Below are 19,998 nucleotides of genomic sequence, written 5' to 3' on the forward strand. Positions count from 1 at the left end.
TTCCTCTTCTCTTTTCTTCTCCAGATTCGATATTCTCGTCGATGGCTACAATAGTCTAGATAGGAATTCAGTTCGTTATTATCTACTATTCCGAGCCCGTGACAGAATAGGCGTAAGGCCATTTTCAAGCTGCTTCAATTTAAACCATAAGATTGTTATCCTCTGCAAAACTTAATTATCTTGTGTAATTACATCATTGTCTCTGACTCGCGAACTAGTAGATAATATCCAATGATATTCCTATCCAGAATAGGTAGCCAGAAGATGGAAACATCGAACCTGGGGAGGAATAAAAAGAGGAAGCCAAGCAAAGGAGACTATCTACTGTTCGTGTGCTTCGCTTGTGTAAAAGACTAGGGTTTCGCCGTCTGTATAACCGTTTGGCATCCTTTGCACTGTTGGTAATTCGCATTGTGATTGACAACTGACGCTGGTTGTTGACATTTTGTTGACTTCCGTATGCGCCAAAGGCCGATCGATATGCTTGCTGCTCCAAGTGACCAATCAACGTAATCGGGCATACTCCCGACAGCTCGCCATAAGATTAGGAGCTCTTTAGAATAGCAATTCTTCTTCCAGAGATCATGGTGTGTCGCAGGGACAATGCTACCGCCTGGGAACAATTGCCGTAGAATCAGGAGTGCCATAGGAGAACCATTATGCTTCCAACGATTGTGGCCTGTCGCAGGGCCAATATCACCGCAAGCCTCAGTCTGCTGCCGACCTGTACACACGTTTTTCATGCTCTGCTGCTTGGGTATACGTCAAAATCCTTGTTGGGTACAATATCCGGTTTCCTTCATCGTCCCGTGCTGCCGAATGAAAGATCAGTATATTCTGCTTGGTATCTTTCATATGTATTGGAACGCCCAAACGATATTTTAGTAAATCAGCGTAGAGCCAGATATCACTCAGTTGTTCATAATGGTCACTGGTAAAAACGTCATCTTGGAAGCCGTATTCCAAAAAATCCTGGACAACAAAAAGTTCAAGGTGTCATTTCTGTCTGTAAGTGAACATTGGACTGTAAAGCTTGTTAAGTTTCATATTCAATCAGTGTAACCTGGTTGGAACTCCCAAAGAACCCTTGTTTCTTTTCCCTTATTAGGCCTATCTTTTAACCTGATAAGGAGCAATTTGCAGTTAGGATAGTCAGGAACTTGACCATGAAGATTTCTATGCCGCCCCATTTCAGAGCATCATTGGATCTAAAGTATTCTGGACTTCCAAGCAACATTCCAGGACAATCTGATGTGGATATCATCATCTTTCTCAATGTACTGTGTTGCTGCCTCTGCTTGGGGATAGCCATGAGGTGATGTACGAGGTATAAACGGTCGTCAACATTGACAGATGGCTTGGATTTACTGGTTTTGATAAGACTATCTCTCAGAGAGTTGCTGGCACTCAAGCTGCAAAGGTTAGGCAATGCTCAATCATATTCTATAATGGCGACTCACCAACTTCATGGTTTTCCTAAATTGGTGAGGAAACTCTGCATTTCCTCAGTGATAGATTCTCCAGTACCGCACTCGAATGAGGAATCCTGGCTGATACTCAGCATCAAAGGTTTCAAGGTATCAGCGCAAAAAATTTCAATGACGTTTATATTGAGGTTTTCAAGCCAGTAACTTGTATCTTTGGGCTCGAGAAGTGCACAAAATTTGGTAAAGTGGATGAGTCTCAAGTAATGCCACGAAGATGTACCTTAAAGGCCACGACGTTTTGTGGCCTTTCCGGCGTCACCCGAGTAACTACACTATCTGATCTCGAGTCAACTCGCTTATCCTCGTAGGCATTACAATTGAATCCTGGCGTATATACTACCTGTGCAGCTTTACTCATTTCCCTACTTGGGAATGTGGAACTTACCATTAAGGGGAATTAGACCCCCTTTTTACATACCAGTCTGCCTTCATCTAGCTCCAGCCAGGAGGTCTGCCTACCAATGCTGCGACCTCAATTCTACGGAAACTGTCGATACCCGTAATGCCCAGACATGATTGTCGACACTCTATACAAACCCCGGCCCCGGAGAACCCGAAGACCGCGGCTGCCACGCCTTCTCCACGGATTGATCTCTCTCTTCCTCATATGGAGCGTGATTGAAACATATTCCCTGTCCAACCATTTCGCCCGGATCGACAGCACCACTCAATACCAAGACCGATCCCAAGACCATGCTATTCCCCCCTCGGCACGTATATTTATCGCCAGCATCCACTGGAACGACGAGGAGGTCCTGCGGAGCCATTGGAATAATGCGATTCTGGACCTGGTGAAGGCGTTGGGTTCCGACCGGGTGTTTTTGAGTATCTACGAGAGTGGGAGTTATGATAATACCAAGGGCGCGATAAGGGAATTGGACGCAGATCTGGAGGATCTGGGCGTGCCAAGGAAGGTCGTGTTGTCGGATGTGACGCACGAGGATGACATGCAAGTACCAGATAGGGAAAAGGGCGAGGGTTGGATTGATACCGATGAGGGAGAACGGGAATTGCGACGGATTCCGTATCTTGCCCGTTTGCGGAATCAAAGTCTGCAGCCGTTGCAGGAGTTAGCTCGGGATGGGGTAGTATTCGACTCGGTTTTGTTCTTGAATGATGTCGTATTCACAGTACGTTTGCACTCTTGCTCTTTGCTTTCTATTGCCAGGCTAAGGATGCCAATGTCAGCCTGGGGATGTGCTGGAATTACTCGACACCAATGGAGGCGACTATGCCGCGGCATGTTCGCTGGATTTCTCAAGCCCGCCGTCATATTACGACACCTTTGCTCTTCGTGACTCGCAGGGCCACGGCCATGTCACGCATTCTTGGCCGTACTTCCGATCCTCAACGTCCCGGCGGGCAATGAAGGTCCTCGCTCCGGTACCGGTCTCTAGTTGCTGGAATGGAATGGGTATGTCTTCCACACCTTTTGTGTACTTTTCTCTCGGTGGAGAATTAACGGACGATTAGTGGCCATGCCAACCCTCCCCTTTTATGAGCATCTCCGCTTCCGGGGGATCTCCGATTCCTTGGCCCAATCGCATCTCGAAGGCTCCGAGTGCTGTCTTATCCACGCCGACAATCCCCTAGCGCTGCACCGCGAGACCTTTCTCAATCCACGGGTCCGTGTGGGTTACCATGGCGCCGCTTATGACGCCGTACATCCTGTCAATGAATGGCTCTCGCCATGGCAGATCTTCACGGGGCTGTGGGCGAATCGGGTACTACGGTGGACGACTACCGATGCGTTTAAGGAGTGGAGAGTGCGTAGTCGAGTCCGCCGGTGGGAAGAGAGTGATGGGTACGGGGAGAACACTGAGCCGGGGGAATTCTGTTTGATAAATGAGATGCATGTATTGAAGCCGTGGGGATGGGCACATGCATAGATTCTATTTCTGCAGCACAGCAAATGCATTTGTTACTTGAATACCCTGCCTGACATCTGACACCCACAGGACGACGCTGTATCCGGCGTGGTTGATATTCGGCAAATCATCGCATGACAGCAACCACATTTTTCTTAGCAGGTTTTCCCCGCAGATCTGCAATCTTCATATAATCTCTTCCTTCTCTTCTAAATTTTTTTAAATTTTTTTTACTTGTATTCCCATGATTCACATTTCCCGTCTCAAAAGATGGAACCATCACCCCCCGAAGACAAAAAACGAAGCCACATCGAATCCAGCGAAATCGAACCAAACATCGCCGAAGAAACCCTCCGCGACTCAATCTCGCTCTATCCAAAAATCGTCTTCTACTGCATCGGCCTTAGTTCCTCATTTCTACTATCCGGCTATGACACCGTCATCGTCGGCACCGTAACTGCCATCCCGCGCTTCCAGCAGGACTTCGGCGAGCCCTTTGAAGACCGCCACATTATCCCATCAGTATGGATGTCGCTATGGAGCGCGCTCGGTTTCATAGGATCGATCATCGGCGCCGCAGCCGCAGGACCATGGCAGGACCGATCTGGCCGCCGCTGGCCGCTAGCATGGGGTAGCTTGATATCGGCCGCCGCGATCGCGATTCTATACGTCTCAAATGTCCCCGTGGACATCAACACGCGACGTGGAGTGTTCTTGTTCGGGAAGATCGTGCAGGGTTTCGCAATCGGTGTTGTCACCGCGGTCACGCAAACGTATATCTCGGAGACCGTGCCGACGAGTCTGCGCGGGCCGACGATGGCGCTGTTCCCCACGTTCACGCAGTTGGGGCAGCTTGTCGGTGCGATTGCAATTTACGTGTCTAGCCGAGATACCTCAAGTAAGTCGTATCTTGTGTCGCTGGCGTCGCAGTGGCCGTTTTCTGCAGTGCCGTTTGCCATGGCGTTGCTTATTCCTGAATCGCCGGCGTACCTTGTGCGCAGGGATAAGAGTGCCGCGGCGTTGCGCTCGGAGCGACGGTTACACATTTCTAAGATTGATGTAGAGGAGGTGGTTGAACAATTGCAGCAGTCGATTGGGCTGGATAGGGCGTGGGCGCAGGAAGTTACATATCGGGATTGTTTCCGGGGAGCGAATGCGAGACGCACGCTGATTGTGGTGTTTTCAATGGTGATTCCGGTGCTTTTTGGACTGCCATTGTTGTCGAACGCGAGTTATTATCTGCAAGTTGTGGGGATGTCGGATCAATATAGTCTTGTGTTTCTGATATTGGGGATTGGGCTGGGTTTACTTTCGAACGGCATTGGGGTTTGGATGGCCAGTCGGATTGGGAGGAGGCCGTTGACGCTGTCATCGCTGGGTGTCACCACCGTCTTATGGCTGAGTATGGGTATCGCCGGTTGTTGGAACAGCGTCGTCACCATCTGGTACGTCCCCTCCCGGCTTTCTCCCAAAATCAAGATACTAACAACTATAGGTACACCGCCGTAACCCTAATGATGATAATAATAATCTGCAGCCTCGGCGCCTGGCCCGCCTCCTACGCCATAGCCGGCGAAACATCCTCCCTGCGTCTTCGCGCCAAAACCCAAGGCCTAGGCATCCTTTTCCACAACCTCGCCAACATCATCTTCAACCTGGTACTGCCGTACATCTACAATCCAGATTCTGGGAATTTGCGCGCGATGACGGGGTTTGTGTATGCTGGTTTCTGTGTGATTGCTGTTGCTGGGACGTGGTTTTGGGTACCGGAAATGAAGGGACGGAGTGTAGGGGAGATCGATGCGATGTTTGAGTTGAGGATCAGGACGAGGGATTTTGTGAGGACGAGGATCAAGGGGGGTTTCTTGTAATGCTTGTATTATGTTATACATAATGCACGTGAGATTAATCTGGATTGTTTGTTTTAGAGTCAGATATGTTCTGTTCTCTTCCATACGTGAGCACTTCCGTACCTTTCTAATGTCTTTCTCAGACCCTCAAGGTCCGAAAGGCTTGAAAAAGCACGCTCAAACAAAAAAGCACAAAATTACACCCAATCCACTCTCCCCCGCACACCTTCTACATTGCCCTCTACATCCGCTCCGACCCTCCCACCCCAAACAACTTTCACTGGGCATTCTACTACCACACGCCCACAGCGCAACACGGTGGCGGCACAAAACACGAAACCTGGCTCTAGTGAAATCGGTGGCTGGATCCCCACACACGCACCGTTATCTTCAATTTTCAAGGATGCCTTTTTTTCTTTTTTCTTTTTTGCGTGCTAATTCAGCTCGCTGATGTCCCTGAGGAGAAGGGTGGTATTTTGGAAGGGATTGAGAGGGGAGAGATGGGATTCAAATGAGATCCAGGGTGTTATGTGTCGGGTGTAGTTGTTGATCATTCCGAAGAGGTTGATGGAGGTGGGAATTGTTCAAGGTGCAGATGTTGCTAAAGTGGAGAGTGCAATGTCATTGGAAATGGGCTTGCTGAGGAGGCGACGAGAAATTTGCAGGCGAGGCCGGCTGTTAAGTCGAGGTTTTGCTTGGATTAATATCTAGATATCATTCGATTGTGGTATCACAGGTTTATTTTTGAAGCGCATCCCGATTTTTGCCTGTGGTTTTGGCGTGAAAGCCTTGCCCCCGGATAAACAATAAGAAAAGCCTGTGCTCGATAGGACAGCAGAAAGAGTTGAAACGTACCAGTTGGGCATATCGCTCCGTGGAGATCGGCGACTACTACGTAGTGTGCAAAGGTAAGTATTCCACCTGACAATTCCACAGAAGCTGCTAACTAGTAAGAATAACGCGCAGCTAACATATAAGCCTTGAACGTGAAGTACGGACCTTTTGTTGGTATATAAGTAAAGAGTGATAGTGGTACATCGGATGGCACTAGCATATCAGCACTTCGTCTGGTTGACAACGCATGTCCAAAGACATGAAGAACTTGCCAGCGGAGTACAAATTACGATACAGTCTTATTATTACTGATTATTGCAGGCCATGGTAGCTATATGCTGGCTCTTGCTTCTGTTGCTCTGGACAGCCTCGGTTTGAGGGCATAAAGTGGTGCTGCGCAAGCGGCTGCCTTCTTGAGGTGAAAAAGCTATTCAGGGCATCGAGACGACTTATAAGATGGCTGAAGACATATAAAAAGCTTACTTAACTGATAACGACATTGATCATTGATAATCTTCAGATTGAGGTAAGCCTTGCGACTTGACGGCGGATGAAGCAATGGACTCTGCATTGCTACAGCTGGTCAAGTCTGCGGCAAATCTAGAGCCCAAAAGCTTACTGTTTCTTCAACTAGTCGCAATTATGAATGCGTATTGGGGTATCATGTGGCCCTCGTGCAGAGAGAAATGATAACTTATCAAGTAATGAGGACATTTCATATTGACTATGCCAATAGTACTCGGTAAATTTCTCGCCGGAAATTTGAGGGGCAATAGCATCCCTCACATCCTTATTTAACATTCACAGAGTTTAGCAAGCAAAGGTGGTATACCAGTTCATTGACTCGTTCGCACCATTCCCTGAAGACCGTGTAACATACCATACGATCGTGAAATGCTATTCTCCCTGTAAAAAGACGGGACATTAATCTATGGATTGAATATTTCATACTATAGTTCGTTGTGTGTCATTAGGTTCCAACACAGGTGCTGCCCTCATGACCTTGGGAATTTATCGTGTGCTGCTACTTGTACATATTTGCCAGTGCGGAGTGCAAATTATACGCTGAGGAAACACTAGTTTGTGAACTATCTTGCTGCAATACAATAGGAAGGGCCCCTTACGCTTGTACTACTACTCCGTTCTATACTTATTTCGGGAATATAACGTAGGCAACTCTGCATATGACCTATAACATCCAGGCCACATTTAACCCCCTCCATCTCCATCTCCATCCCCTATACATACCCACTACCAAGTACTTCTATCCAGTCACTTCCAAGCACAGCACAACCAATTCGATTCTCAAAGGAAACAAAACGAAGCGAAAATGAGACTCAACGTCATCTCCCTCATTTCCCTCACCTTAACCCTAACAACCGCGCGCGCCCTCCCCTCCAACAACGGCATTGGCCCTATAACCATCGAACCCGTCGACGAGCGAACGAACCGTTTTGTTGGCCCGGGGTCAGATCTTGAGAAGTGTGGTTCGGATATGGATTGTCAGTTTTTATCAGTATGTTTTGTGCCCCTTGTTTCTGGCGATTGGGTTACTGGAGGTGGTAGCTAATGGTTACAGTGTGCTGGTGGTATGAAGCCAAAGTGCGAGGTGGAAGCTGCTGTTCCGTGAGTGATTAGTTATCCATATTGAGATTGGGCGTCAGCTAATGTGTGATAGGTTCTGTCGCTGCAAGTAACATTTAGACTTGATAGTCCTGATTAAATATTATCATTTTGCAAAGCTATATACAAACATAGCTATACTATACATTCCAAACCTCCCGACTAACAACATGCACCTCACCCAGCGTCTTCTTAACAACAAGCACCAATTCGTCGACAACACCCAGGAACCGCACATACGAACTAACAGCCACGCAATATTTCCGGTAATTCTCGTCCCGGACCAAGTCCACACCTAGCTTGAACTCTCCTGAGCGCTGCATCCAGTACTCATATGACCGTTTGACCAATGGTGTGGGCAGTACCTCTGGCAATGCATCGCCGGTCTTGAGGGCTTGTTCGACGACACCTAAGACGGCCATTGCATCTCCTATCTGTCTGTGGTCGAGGATGCCGAAGCTATGCGCGAAGCGAGTTTGCAACTCGAGCGGTAGGGAGCCGGAGAGTAAGAGCAATCTTCCCAGGTTCTGGTTGAGCTCGTGACAGAGGGATTGGACCTGGTGCAGGGTCTGGGAATCAAACCGGGAAGATGAGAATTCGAAGCGGAGAAGAGCGATAGGGCCGGTAAGGGTGGTGAGCACCTCAGCGAGATCGATGGAGATTTGTTCCGCAATTTGGCCAGTTTCACGGTGTTCCGGGTGTCCCCAGCAGGTAAGTAGGAGGGCGTAGTGATCGGACAGAGAACGAATGGCGTTGGAGAGGGAATGAGAAATGTGTCGAGTTGCAGATGGCGGACGGGGGAATAACTGGACGATGGTTGCTGCTGTTATTCCGACGAGAACGAGAACGAGACGGCGCCAGAAGACGTTGTAGCCGACACCTGGGTTGCCGTATTGGGGAATATGTCTATAATCCGTTAGTTGCCGTCAGTAAGTCGTGAAGGGACGTTACTCACGTATCGTCGTAGCTGTAGCCAACGGTCAACACAAACGTTGCAGCACACATGATAATCGCTTGTAGCAGAGCCGGAGAAAAGAACAATCGACCCCACATAAGCACTACAATGATCGCCCCAGTGATAGCCGCCAATCCATACGGATTACCTGCTCCATGGCCAGACCCGATATACCACGCCACCAAACCAAGGACACCACCAACAACAGTGCCGATTGTCCGGCATACCACCGAGAAAGTAAAGTCTGCCATATATACCAACATGGTTGTCTGCGCCATAATCAATCCCCACAATCCTTTTTCGCGGTAATAAAAGCCCGCACTGCTGGGAATCACGGCGGGAATTCCCAGAGCAATGGTCACGATGACCATACGCAGCGCATACATGCCCTCGGCGCTGATGAACCAATGATAAGTTCCCAGGACAGCCTTTGCAAATCCATTCCGTTGACGTGGTCGGTATCCACGACTGATTCGAAGGAGTTGCTGCGCTTCGTCGGTGGAAGTTGCGTTATCGTCGGGATCAGTCATAGGGGCCTGTTCTTCGGGAATAGGAGCAACGGCATCCTTTCGGAATATCCACGCGGCGGCGTATCTCAGACTCGTTGGGAACCAGAGTCGTGTTTTTGGGCGTTCCCGCAGGAGCGTCAAAGTATGCGCCAGTAGCCTAATAAGTGCATCGGTTACTGCGAGCATGCGTTCCTCAAATACCATGCCCGTCATGATTCCCCGGACAGAATGGCTCACCAAAATATCCACTGGCTTCAGATTACCCTCTTCATCAAATATCGCCCCATGAGTCTGAATAAGGGCTTCGGTTGTGTTGGTTGCAAATGAAGATCGCGCCACGCGGAGTGCCTCCAAGACTTTTGGGCCCTCATCAAGAAGCTTTTCGTTCTTTTCACGAGACCGAGAAGGAAGCCAGCGGTTCTTGTTGACGAGATGAATACAGTCCACAATTATCGTTACAGCATCCAGGCAGGCGGGAAGGATCTCCGAGCTTGATTGTTTCAGTGTCCTGACGTTCTCCGATCGAAGACTTTCATGCTCTGGGCTTTGTATGGCCTGCACGAGTTCAAGGCTGTCAGTTAATTGGCGTAGACCAACCTCTCGCAAACCCTTTTCATCAATATCCTGCTTTTCTGAGGGTGTCTCTTTCAATCTTTGCAGTTTGGCATGTCCGCCCACTCGCGCGATATGAAACTCCAAGAGAGACAAACTTGACAGCAGCGTATTCCGCACAGGCTTCTGGAGGCTTTTAATATCCTCTGCGCCCCAGCGACCAATGGAAAAGTCCAACGGAAGGAATCCGATCGCCGGTTCCATGACCTTGTAAGCTGCGATGATCTGTCCTTTAATCTTGACGAGATCTTCAAGTGAGTAATCGTCGCTTTCTTTGGAAAGACTAGACTGAGTATAATCCACTGGGCTTTTAGCAAGCTGGATGACCTTCTCCATCCCCAGCAAAACCGTGGACGAAGTGGACTGTGGGAAGAAAAGAATCGACGATGCCAGACCTAATCCAACACCAATAGCAGCCGGTTCGATTAGAGTCTTGGGCAACGTGCCCGAAAACGACGGCAGCATGGGCGCTATGACCAGGAAAAGGTCCGAAATGATCGTCCCAAAGACCTGAACCAGCGCGAACTTGGGATTCATCGCGCGCAAGCGTGCCTATTCCATCTTAGCACGCGCATGCAGGATCTGCCAGGAAAAAGCAAACCTACCAAGAAATAAACAAACAAACAAATCATCACAAAATAAATCACCGTGACCCGCGCATCCAACATAAACCCATCAAAAATAAGCTCCTGCTGTATCGCAGCCGCAGGCTCCCCAGTCGCATTCGCACGAGAAACAACAGCCTGCTGCAGCGCATACAATCGCGCCTGTGTATCTGATGCTGGTCGCGCAGCGAGCGCCGCCTTCATCGCGATGACACCCCATGCCCAGGCGAGACATATCCCGAGCAGCATGGTGATGGTGGCGAGCATGAAGATGAAGACGATTCCCGATGGTGGGGCGATAAAGATGACCAAGCTGGAATACCATGTTAATATTACGATCGCGCATTGGGTGATATGAATGCGCACCATGCAAAAAACGTCGCTTGGCCGATGGTGGCCAGCGAAGGGCCGATGAATATCAACAAGGTCGCCACCCATGCCGCGACGGAGCAGCGAAAAAGTGTCTGCAGATCGCGGGCGTTGAAATGGTTGAGCCATGGGGGTAACTTGACGCCATTTTTGGGCGCATCTGAACACGACTTGAACATTGAGGATGCATGTGAATGTGACAGGTAGAGGAAGAAAAATTGGAGAGGAAGATGAGATAAAGTTGAGGCTGAACCGCTGGATCAGGAGAATTGCCGTTTTCGGAAGGATCCGCACTATTGGGGACTATCGCGATGATGTCAATAGTACCAGATTAGTTAAATTGAGATTCGAGAACACTATAAAGTTCAATAGATGCCTTTACTATGGTTTTGTGTTTCACAATTGAGACCATTCCGTTGGAACTGGACTCCGGAGTATCACTGAACAGGCTCTCTGCACTGGATATATATCACTCAAGCAAAAACAGGTCGAATCTTCCCCATCGCCCTATCCCTTAACCTCTCCCTCATCAACCCCCCATACATATCCCCCGCCCACCGACAACAGACTCCCCTCGTATCCTTCGGATCAATCATCTCCTCGATACCAAACGCATTCGCCGTTCGTACCGGATTCATCAACCTCAAATACTCCTCTTCCAACTCACGATATCTCTCCTCTTTCTTTCCTGCCTTCTCTGCTTCGCGCAATTCATTTCGGTGTCCGACTTCAATACCCCCGTCTAAGGGGAGGGAGCCCCATTGACCCGACGGCCAGGCGACTTGCATTACTGGATCACGGGAACCGATCATGACTCCGCCCGCGACGCCAAAGACGCGCCGGGTTATCACGTTGAAGATGGGCGTTGTGGTTGTGTAGTAGGTTTTGGCGAGTTCGACGCCCCAGCGCATTGTGGCGCTTCGTTCGGCGATGGTGCCGATAGCGTAGCCGGCTGCTTCGTTAGCATTCGTAGAGCGGGAGGGTATTAGGAGTACGTACGGACATCGATGAATTGCAGAATGGGCAGATTCATCACATCGCATAATTTCAGCAATCGGGTCAATTTCTGGCTACCCGCTGCATCTAATGCACCACCATTCACTTCGCAGTTCAACGAAACAACGCCCACTGGACGCCCTCCTAATCGCGCAAGTCCTCCGATCGCCGTTCTACCCCAAAGTGAACCGATCTCGAACCATGAACCGCGATCAACCACGCTCGTGATTATCGTGCGCGGGTTATACATGCGTGCAGCCCGACGGGGGATAACCTGGCGCAATCCTAGGTCCTCGCGATCTTCCGGATCCTCGCACGGAGCCACAGGAGGTGCCTCGGTTCCGGTGTTGGGAAGATAGCTGAGTATCGTGCGTAGCTGCTCGTAGCATTCGGGTTCATTGGCGGCCAGGTTATCGATGGTTCCATTCGTGCAGTGGACGATTGGACCACCTAAGTCCTGGAAATCAAGTCCTTCTTCGAACGTCGCTCCTTCAACAACCTTGGGCCCTGCATTGAACAATGCCCCTATATCCGCTGCCATAACAGAGAAATGACAAGACACAACGCGAGCTGCTCCCAGGCCAATCTGCAATCGTCAGCTTCTCTTCTAATCAATATTTAGTAGGGCAGACGCAGACGCACAGCCGGCCCAACAACAGCTCCCAAATTCGGAATCCCCATATTCAACTGCTTCACCACATGCTGATACATAGGCAAATGTGGCAAATAACTCCACCCCTCCTTCCTAATAGTCGTGACACTCCCACCTCCCGAACTACCATCCACCAACTTAACAACTGGAAACCTCAACGCAACAGCCAACTTCTCCATATAAATCGTCTTCTCCGCCGTCGACCCATCCGCGTGGCCTCCACGGATACTAAAATCGTCCACTGTCAGTAATACCTTTCGCCCGCGGAGCTTGCCTGTCCCTTGTACATTATTACTGGGAACAAAAGATTCTGGCGTTTCGCGCATGGGGCCGGTTTTGCGCCATTTTACTGTTCCTGATATCGAGCCGATTTCCTCGAAGGTGTCGGTGTCCAGGAGGTGGTTGATGCGTTCGCGGACCCAGAGTTTGCCGGCTTGTTTTTGGCGGATGTAGCCTCTGTTGTTTGTGTTTGGGGTTGAGGCTATTTTTTGGAGAGTGTTGATTTGAGAGAGGACATCTGAGTAGTCTGCTGGGAGGCTTGACGTGTTTTTGGATTTGGATCTTTGGTTGGGTTTTGGTTTGATTTGAGAGGAGAGTTTGGTGAGTCGCTCGTTAGCTTTCTGGGATGAGTCTTCCTTTGCTGAGGTATCGTCGCCTGCCATTGTTTTCGTTGTTTCCTTTGTGATGTATGTATTTCAATGTCTGAAGGTGTTGTTAAGTGTTGATGTAGACGTAGATATCCCCACATTCCGAGGTCCGAGGTCCCTTTAAGATACCTCACGGGGTAGTTAATGGCAACTCTTTCCCAATTTATACAAGGCCATTGCTATACAGAGTACAGAGTGCTGTAAAATTCTGGAACATAAATGCCATAAAATGACACCACAACGGTCCATAAAGCGACTTCTCGTCGCTAACAGGTACGCCACCAAAATCACCTACCAGCAAACCCGATAGTTAACATTAACCAGAGGTGAAATCGCCGTGCGCATCCTTCAAGCCGTACGCGAATTGTCCCCATCGATTGAAACATTCGCGCTCTACACATCAGATGACCGGTCGCACTGCCAAATCAGTCACCCACATCATGCACTAGAGATCCCCTCCGCGGCAGCGTATTTAGACATCGCTCTACTAATTGATCTTGTGAAACGACATTCCATTGATGCGGTACACCCAGGCTACGGATTTCTGAGCGAAAGCGCAGATTTTGCTCAGCGTATGTGGCAGGATGCTGACGCGGTTGTTATTGGGCCTGGGTGGGAGACGCTCGCAAGGACGGGAGACAAGTTGCAGGCGAAAGACTTGGCAGAGCAATGTGGTGTGCCAGTTTTAAGGGCGCTGACCAATCCCACGGCTGATTTGAATGAGATTAGGGCATTTGTGAGGGATGTTGGGTTTCCGGTCATGATCAAGGCTGTTGATGGAGGCGGGGGCCGAGGGATTCGGTTGGTGCGGAGTGACGAGGAGCTTGATAATGCTGTTGACCGTGCGATTGGAGAGTCGCCGTCTCGAACGGTGTTTGTTGAGAAAGCTGCTGTGGATGGATTTCGCCATGTTGAGGTTCAGGTGGTGGGTGATGCGATAGGTAATGTTCGGCATCTTTGGGAGAGGGATTGCAGTATTCAACGCCGGTTCCAGAAGGTTGTTGAGTGTGCGCCAATTTTATCAAAGAAGAGAGATGTTATTAGTTGGGTGATTGATGCAGCTTTGATAATTGCAAAGACAATTCGCTACCAGTCCCTTGGGACTTTCGAATTCTTGGTCAATGACCAGCGCTCTGAATTCTACTTCCTCGAGATCAACCCACGACTTCAAGTCGAGCATACTATCACTGAGAATATCACCGGCGTTGATCTGGTGCAAACACAGCTTTTGATTGCCCAGGGTCATTCTCTTTCTCAACTAGGACTGGACTACGTCGACCCCAAAGATCCTCCTCCAAGATCATTTTCGATCCAACTTCGACTATGCGCGGAGGATCCAAATAACAACTTCTCTCTCGGGATCGGAAAGGTCACGGACTTCTTCGTCCCTAGCGGCCATGGAATTCGAGTTGACACCCATATGGACACTGGTTCTTCACCTTTGATCGTGGGTTCGAACTTCGATAACCTCCTGGCAAAGATCACCATCACTGCATCGAGCTGGGAAGCAACTGTCGGGAAAGTGCAACGCGTATTAGCAGACACGAGGATTACAGGCGTCACCACAAACTTCAACCTCTTGCGGGGGATTGTGGCTCATGATGATTTTATGGCCGGAGCAATTGACACACAATGGCTGGAATCGAATCTGGGACAAACCATTAAGCTGGGTGAAACGGTATCTGCATCCTTGCGGAAAGAGCGTTCACCATTTCCCCCAGCAGGCCAGGGCATTCCCATGCCATCATCAAACCTTTTATTCCGAAAAGGCGATGCATGGTCCATCATCCTCGAACCTATCCAGAACGGTTCTTCACAGGAAGAGCAACAATCGCGACATCACCTACAACTTTCACGTGTTCTACGCAATGAATTCCCATCCTCTTTTACGGCGGAGATTGAATACACAAGTTCGGCATCCCAAGCTGCTGTTCTGTACCGTATGCAACTAGAATCGACCTCGACCTCAGCATCAGCTCTTGTCTCCTCGTCCCATCGACGCGGGGATCCCAGAAATCCAGCGCATATAGTCCTTCCGCTATCAGGCAAGTTGATTGAGATCCTAGTATCCGAGGGAGACCATATCGCAAACGGTCAGGTTATCGCTTTCGTAAAGCAGATGAAAATGGAGCTTGAAGTTCGGAGTCCGCGTGCTGGAACGGTGAAATGGGCGTTTGAGATGGAAGAGGACGAGGAAGACGTGGCCGAGGGGGTGCTGTTAGCGGAATTGGAAGAGGCTGAACTAGGACCTGTCGACATCCGGGGGAAGTTGTAGCGTCTTTTTGAGCTTTGACACTGTTGAATCGAACTGAACATTTTAAAGAGTCCAAAAATATGTAAATAAAATAGTAAAAAAATGACCACCACGGGGGTCGAACCCGCAACCATTGCTTGGATCCAAACTTAGGAGAGCAACACTCTACCATTGAGCTAAGCGGCCAATTTGAACTGCAGCGCCGCCAACTTTCAATACATGATTGAATAAACTTCCGAAGTATACAACGCCATGTCGAGATGCATGTCTAGGTAGATTCAGTCACGATCATGTATGGCTGTCGGTCGTATCGGGGATATCGGAGCCATGATGATCAATCGACTCAGAATTACTCTTAAGAGTAAGTTGAAATGCATGTCTCGAAGGCAGCGTCACTCAAACGACTTTATATGCTCGCTAGTCTCCGAGATAATAATGCAACCCCCAGGCAGCGACATGTTGTCTTTGTCCTATTCTTTCTCTTTTGAGCTGGTAGCTCATGTGTGATTGGTGTACACCACAGTAGACTATCCCATTGTATGTGCACAGACCGGTTGCGTATCATCTGATTTGCATCCTCCTGGACACAAACTCGGACTATATCAGTAGAACATCTGACAGACATCTCTACCATACCGGCAATATATCGTACTTATTCTATCACTTAGCATGCCTCAGATCTGGCTCGTCAACGGCGCTTCGTCTGGCTTCGGTCTTGGACTCGTCAAGATCATCGCCGGCAAAGGTGATCGTGTACTCGCTGCTTCGCGAAACCTCGAGAAACTAGCTTCCCTCGTTTCAAACAACGTGAAACCAGTCCTCCTCGACCATAACAAACCTCTAGACCAACTCCAATCAGCCATCAACGATATCCTCACTATCTATGGCACTGTCGACATCGTCGTCAACAACGCCGCATACGTCCAAACTGGCATTCTCGAAGAAGTCTCTCCAGAAGATACCTTGCGTCAGTTCCAAGCAAACACTCTTGGCCCCCTCAGCTTCTACCGTACACTCCTCCCACACTTTCGCGAGAAGGGCACCGGAACTCTCGTTACTATCGGCTCCATGGCAGCGTGGTGCCCCATGTCAGGTTGCAACTTGTACAACGCGTCCAAAGCAGCTCTTCGTTGGTTGGCAATAGGCCTAGCTGGTGAGGTGGCGCAGTTTGGTATCCGTCACTGCCTAGTCGAGCCTGGATTCTTCCGCACAGGGCTGCTGGATCCATCTGCCAATATCGCTGGGACTGATAAGAGCAGTCGTCTTGATGTATACACGGATTTGAATGCAATCATTGAGACCAATTTTGCGACGTTTAATGGTGCGCAGCTGGGAGACCCTGTGAAGGGCGCTCAGATAATCTTTGATGTGGTCACATCGTCTGGAGTGGCAGAAGGAAAAGAGTTGCCTGAATTGCTTCCGTTGGGAAGTGATGCTAGTATGGAAATTGAAAAGGCCGTGTCGAAGGTTCAGACATCAGTGGAGGGGTGGAAGGATATCAGCGCCTTGAGTGACATTAAGGAGTGTGCTGCTGATTAGATAGTCCGAAGAATGAAATAGATTGATAACATGTATTCTGTGGTTGACTGACCTAGAAACCATGTTTCTAGTAGTGTCATTTTCTGACTGCCCGTAATCACGACGACTATCTGGACCCTCCCCGAGCTTCTCTAATATGGACCCTGAGGAAGTTCTTCTTTCTCTATATAACCCGTCCCCTCGCCAGTATTTCTACCTTGATCAGTTTCCCTCACCAAGTATCCATTCCAGCAAGTTACTTACATATTGCCTTGAATCAGTCTTAATAACCCACCGCAAAAATGAGCATCGCCCCCGAATTCGACCAGTCCTATCGGGTTCATCTTCTTTCCGAGCTGCAAAAGGAACTCGGATTCGACGAAACCATGATGCCGCGCCTTCCATGGGCTATGTTGTGGTTTGCAGACCTAGATCGTCTGCAGGAGTTGATTGATAACCCAGACACCGTTTCCACGCAGTCCATGTTCCCATACCCGGAGCCTTTCGAAGATCGTATGTTCTCAAATTCAACTCTATTGTAAGTAAATGCTAATTTGCCCTTACCTACACAGTTTTAGCCTTTCCGAGTGACCCGGAGCCACCGTCCACTTCAATCAAGCATGATCACCCCGATTACGATAAGCAACCGTCCCCGCTCAAGCGACCAAAGCTTGACGAGGATAGTAGCCCAGGAAGACTGCCGTCCACAGAGCCTTTAGGCCCCTGTCAAGCTGGGGAAGTTGCAGCGGATCGGGTATGTTTCCCCCTCCCTTTAATTATCTAACTAATACGCTGCTAATTTATATTTCAGTGCTCTGCGCGGGACCACAATTGGTGTTTTGTCACCAAGGCAGGACAAGGACAACCAGCCGACCCAATTTACATCGCTTAAGTCCCCACGGCCTAGAGTGATCCTTCCTTCTGGGAGATGGTCTCACACTGCGTGTCAAAATACAAGCTCAACGCGTGGAAAAAAGCCATCGAACAGGGTGGATTGGCTGAGAGATGCGACAATTTGCTTTCCGTGAACCCCAGTGTTGCTGCTTATTGGCGAGATTACCTCTTCGCTTTGAAACCTATCGAACTGTCAGAAGATGGGACATCAATGAAAGTCCAATTCTTCTAGCTGCCGGCTCCTCCCTCAATTTAGAATACATGACTTCATGTCCGGATATATCAGAAGATCTCGGCATTCCAGGAGATGATATATAATTATGGGACTGCAAGGTCGAAATGAAAATTGTCCCTGGTCACATTATAGCCTGGTAACTGATGATCCGGAGGAGAGGCCCCTTCTATCGTGGTACATGTTGGAGATGGATTGGTTTCTTCGGCTCTCTGTTCTGGCGGGCCTCATGGGATACGTCGATGATAAGTTAGATGACTATGAGGACCATTCTTCATACACTACTGGCCGGCTATCACCCTGTGGCAGTTGGAATATGCGAGGATCTCTGGAAAAATACTGACTTTGTCCTTTCTATTAATTTTGCTACCAGATGTATTCCCTAAATCTAGATAACTAACTTGCAGGAACTTGAATTAGATAACCTTAACACCCTGATCTTCTTCATCTTCCGTCTGCTCTTCCGTCTTCTCTTCCAGATCCTTGTACCTTTTGTCCTCTTCCAGTTTCTGCCGAGCACGTCTTGTCTTTTTAGTTGGTTGCCTGAGGACGTTGATATTACCAAGCTACAGCAAACCCTAAATTTCAGTGTCTGATGGTGCCTCAGATTCTCAAGTTTCTGCAACATCTCCTTTGTCAAAGCCGCTCTTTCTGGGTATTTATACTCCTTGTACGTGTCCCGGTGAAGAGTGGTCATCTTGGCATTGTTAATGTACTCTGTAGTGGTTGTAATGGTATGCGGACGCTGGCCTAATATTTTTCGATTAGTATTAGTTTATTTGGCACAGTTTTTAGTATTAGCAACCAATCAGCTCGCATGGCTTAGTTGGTAAAGCGCATCACTAGTAATGATGAGATCCTCGGTTCGAATCCGAGTGCGAGCATTTCTTTTTTTTTTTTTTTTTTTGCCTTTTCTTATGCTGCTTGAAATTTGGAAAGGCAGCATTTTATGCCAGAAGGCAGCGTCAAAGAAAGGGACTTGTACCGTTGTGTTTTCTATACAGAATTAGTACTATCTACCAATTACAGCAGAACGATATATCCATCAAGACTCGCGCACTTAGAATATCACATTCTCAAATGCGTCTCGCAACCCTCTATCATGTAACCATGCCTCCAATGCCTGCATATCACCCCTATTGGCCCTCTTCCCACCTCGTTCACCTAGAGAATCCGTAATCTCCTTCATCATTGTGAATACCCTCTGAACATCAGTCTCGCGAAACCTCTCGCTGACCTTTTTCTGATGACTGGGGATATCCCCCCACGAGTGTGTCTTGATAAAACTCATATAAGCATCAATATCCACCGACGTACCCTCCAGACACAACACGCCCGGCTTGCCCGCCAACACAAACCCCGTGAGAGAATAGGCAGGTGCGTTGTTGACCATATCATCCCTCTTTTCTCGAGTTGATAGGGAAGGGAAATAGAACCATACTCTTACGATTGGCCCACTTTTATTCGTGATGGTCTCGGTCTCGGAGGCCAAAGCTTGCTGCTGGGTTTCAAAAAAGCGGAGGGCTTCTTCTTGGATGTATTCGAATGCACCGAATAGGTCATCCTGAGGCATTACGGCAACTAATCCAGCAACCTCGGCTTTGGACATCCATTCTGGTTGTCGTAGCGAGTAATTTATTGGTGGTGGCTGGTCAATCGCCGGATCCTCGCATTGCAATGGAATTGAGATGTTGACTTGGATCCTCTTCTCACCATCTGCAATTGGTAAACACACAGCGAGCAATAGACTTGTTGGGATTCCTGTAGGCTCCGAGGCTGGATCTTGGCACCAATCTCGTAGTTTTTCAATGCATTGAGTTGTGGATTCTGGAATATCAAGCTCTCCTGGAGATGGGAACATGGCCGTGAGGAGGTCAACTGTAGATAATTGGGACTCCATGATGTCCGCCGGCAGGAGAGTTAATTGCGTTTGTGCCATTTTGGATATACAGCCGCGCCGGCGTCTCAATAAATTGTAATCATTTGAATTGTATCAAACAACTTTTGTGTCTCCGATATCTCAGATATGACGGACCAATAATGTTCCGTGATAACTGCCTAAGGCATAAACATTAATCGAACCACCTTGCAAT

At 48.8% G+C, this 19,998-nt stretch overlaps 9 protein-coding genes and 2 non-coding genes across 11 annotated transcripts; 7 read left to right on the plus strand and 4 right to left on the minus strand.

The window, feature by feature from the left end:
• Window positions 1–1,999: 1,999 nt before the first annotated feature.
• On the plus strand, window positions 2,000–3,376 carry EURHEDRAFT_460994 (glycosyltransferase family 69 protein; the record flags this gene model as incomplete). Its single annotated transcript, XM_040784692.1, has 3 exons — window positions 2,000–2,617; window positions 2,676–2,901; window positions 2,961–3,376. 3 exons carry the CDS (start codon window positions 2,000–2,002, stop codon window positions 3,374–3,376), a joined length of 1,260 nt encoding a protein of 419 aa, XP_040636715.1.
• Window positions 3,377–3,563: 187 nt separating this feature from the next.
• On the plus strand, window positions 3,564–5,314 carry EURHEDRAFT_163024 (MFS general substrate transporter). The gene is made up of 2 exons (XM_040777810.1): window positions 3,564–4,800; window positions 4,851–5,314. The coding sequence occupies exons 1-2, from the start codon at window positions 3,626–3,628 to the stop codon at window positions 5,224–5,226; spliced, it is 1,551 nt and encodes a 516-aa protein (XP_040636716.1). The 5' UTR covers window positions 3,564–3,625; the 3' UTR covers window positions 5,227–5,314.
• Window positions 5,315–7,369: 2,055 nt separating this feature from the next.
• EURHEDRAFT_379455 (uncharacterized protein) lies at window positions 7,370–7,736 on the plus strand (the record flags this gene model as incomplete). Its single annotated transcript, XM_040779173.1, has 3 exons — window positions 7,370–7,555; window positions 7,619–7,665; window positions 7,718–7,736. 3 exons carry the CDS (start codon window positions 7,370–7,372, stop codon window positions 7,734–7,736), a joined length of 252 nt encoding a protein of 83 aa, XP_040636717.1.
• EURHEDRAFT_414606 (uncharacterized protein) lies at window positions 7,726–10,930 on the minus strand. The gene is made up of 4 exons (XM_040782480.1): window positions 10,710–10,930; window positions 10,344–10,656; window positions 8,618–10,290; window positions 7,726–8,568 (listed from the first exon to the last, which is right to left on the minus strand). The coding sequence occupies exons 1-4, from the start codon at window positions 10,889–10,891 to the stop codon at window positions 7,803–7,805; spliced, it is 2,934 nt and encodes a 977-aa protein (XP_040636718.1). The 5' UTR covers window positions 10,892–10,930; the 3' UTR covers window positions 7,726–7,802.
• A 150-nt stretch (window positions 10,931–11,080) lies between these two features.
• EURHEDRAFT_388112 (propionyl-CoA carboxylase subunit beta) lies at window positions 11,081–13,073 on the minus strand. Its single transcript, XM_040779727.1, has 3 exons — window positions 12,351–13,073; window positions 11,712–12,294; window positions 11,081–11,664 (listed from the first exon to the last, which is right to left on the minus strand). Exons 1-3 carry the CDS (start codon window positions 13,020–13,022, stop codon window positions 11,186–11,188), a joined length of 1,734 nt encoding a protein of 577 aa, XP_040636719.1. The 5' UTR covers window positions 13,023–13,073; the 3' UTR covers window positions 11,081–11,185.
• Window positions 13,074–13,236: 163 nt separating this feature from the next.
• Window positions 13,237–15,321, plus strand: EURHEDRAFT_504843 (putative pyruvate carboxylase; the record flags this gene model as incomplete). The annotated part of the gene is made up of 2 exons (XM_040785821.1): window positions 13,237–13,280; window positions 13,332–15,321. 2 exons carry the CDS (start codon window positions 13,237–13,239, stop codon window positions 15,280–15,282), a joined length of 1,995 nt encoding a protein of 664 aa, XP_040636720.1. The 3' UTR covers window positions 15,283–15,321.
• Window positions 15,322–15,364: 43 nt separating this feature from the next.
• On the minus strand, window positions 15,365–15,447 carry EURHEDRAFT_t124. The gene has a single exon. It is a non-coding gene; the product is annotated as a tRNA-Arg (tRNA).
• A 450-nt stretch (window positions 15,448–15,897) lies between these two features.
• Window positions 15,898–16,835, plus strand: EURHEDRAFT_414608 (NAD(P)-binding protein). Its single transcript, XM_040782481.1, has one exon. It carries the CDS (start codon window positions 15,931–15,933, stop codon window positions 16,798–16,800), a length of 870 nt encoding a protein of 289 aa, XP_040636721.1. The 5' UTR covers window positions 15,898–15,930; the 3' UTR covers window positions 16,801–16,835.
• Window positions 16,836–17,081: 246 nt separating this feature from the next.
• EURHEDRAFT_379460 (uncharacterized protein) lies at window positions 17,082–17,671 on the plus strand (the record flags this gene model as incomplete). Its single annotated transcript, XM_040779174.1, has 3 exons — window positions 17,082–17,292; window positions 17,352–17,533; window positions 17,591–17,671. The coding sequence occupies 3 exons, from the start codon at window positions 17,082–17,084 to the stop codon at window positions 17,669–17,671; spliced, it is 474 nt and encodes a 157-aa protein (XP_040636722.1).
• Window positions 17,672–18,716: 1,045 nt separating this feature from the next.
• Window positions 18,717–18,789, plus strand: EURHEDRAFT_t116. The gene has a single exon. It is a non-coding gene; the product is annotated as a tRNA-Thr (tRNA).
• Window positions 18,790–18,813: 24 nt separating this feature from the next.
• On the minus strand, window positions 18,814–19,880 carry EURHEDRAFT_414609 (DUF1115 domain protein). Its single transcript, XM_040782482.1, has one exon. The coding sequence runs from the start codon at window positions 19,842–19,844 to the stop codon at window positions 18,966–18,968; it is 879 nt and encodes a 292-aa protein (XP_040636723.1). The 5' UTR covers window positions 19,845–19,880; the 3' UTR covers window positions 18,814–18,965.
• Window positions 19,881–19,998: the final 118 nt, after the last annotated feature.

Source organism: Aspergillus ruber, assembly GCF_000600275.1.
Source record: "Aspergillus ruber CBS 135680 unplaced genomic scaffold scaffold00023, whole genome shotgun sequence".
Lineage (NCBI taxonomy): Eukaryota > Fungi > Ascomycota > Eurotiomycetes > Eurotiales > Aspergillaceae > Aspergillus > Aspergillus ruber.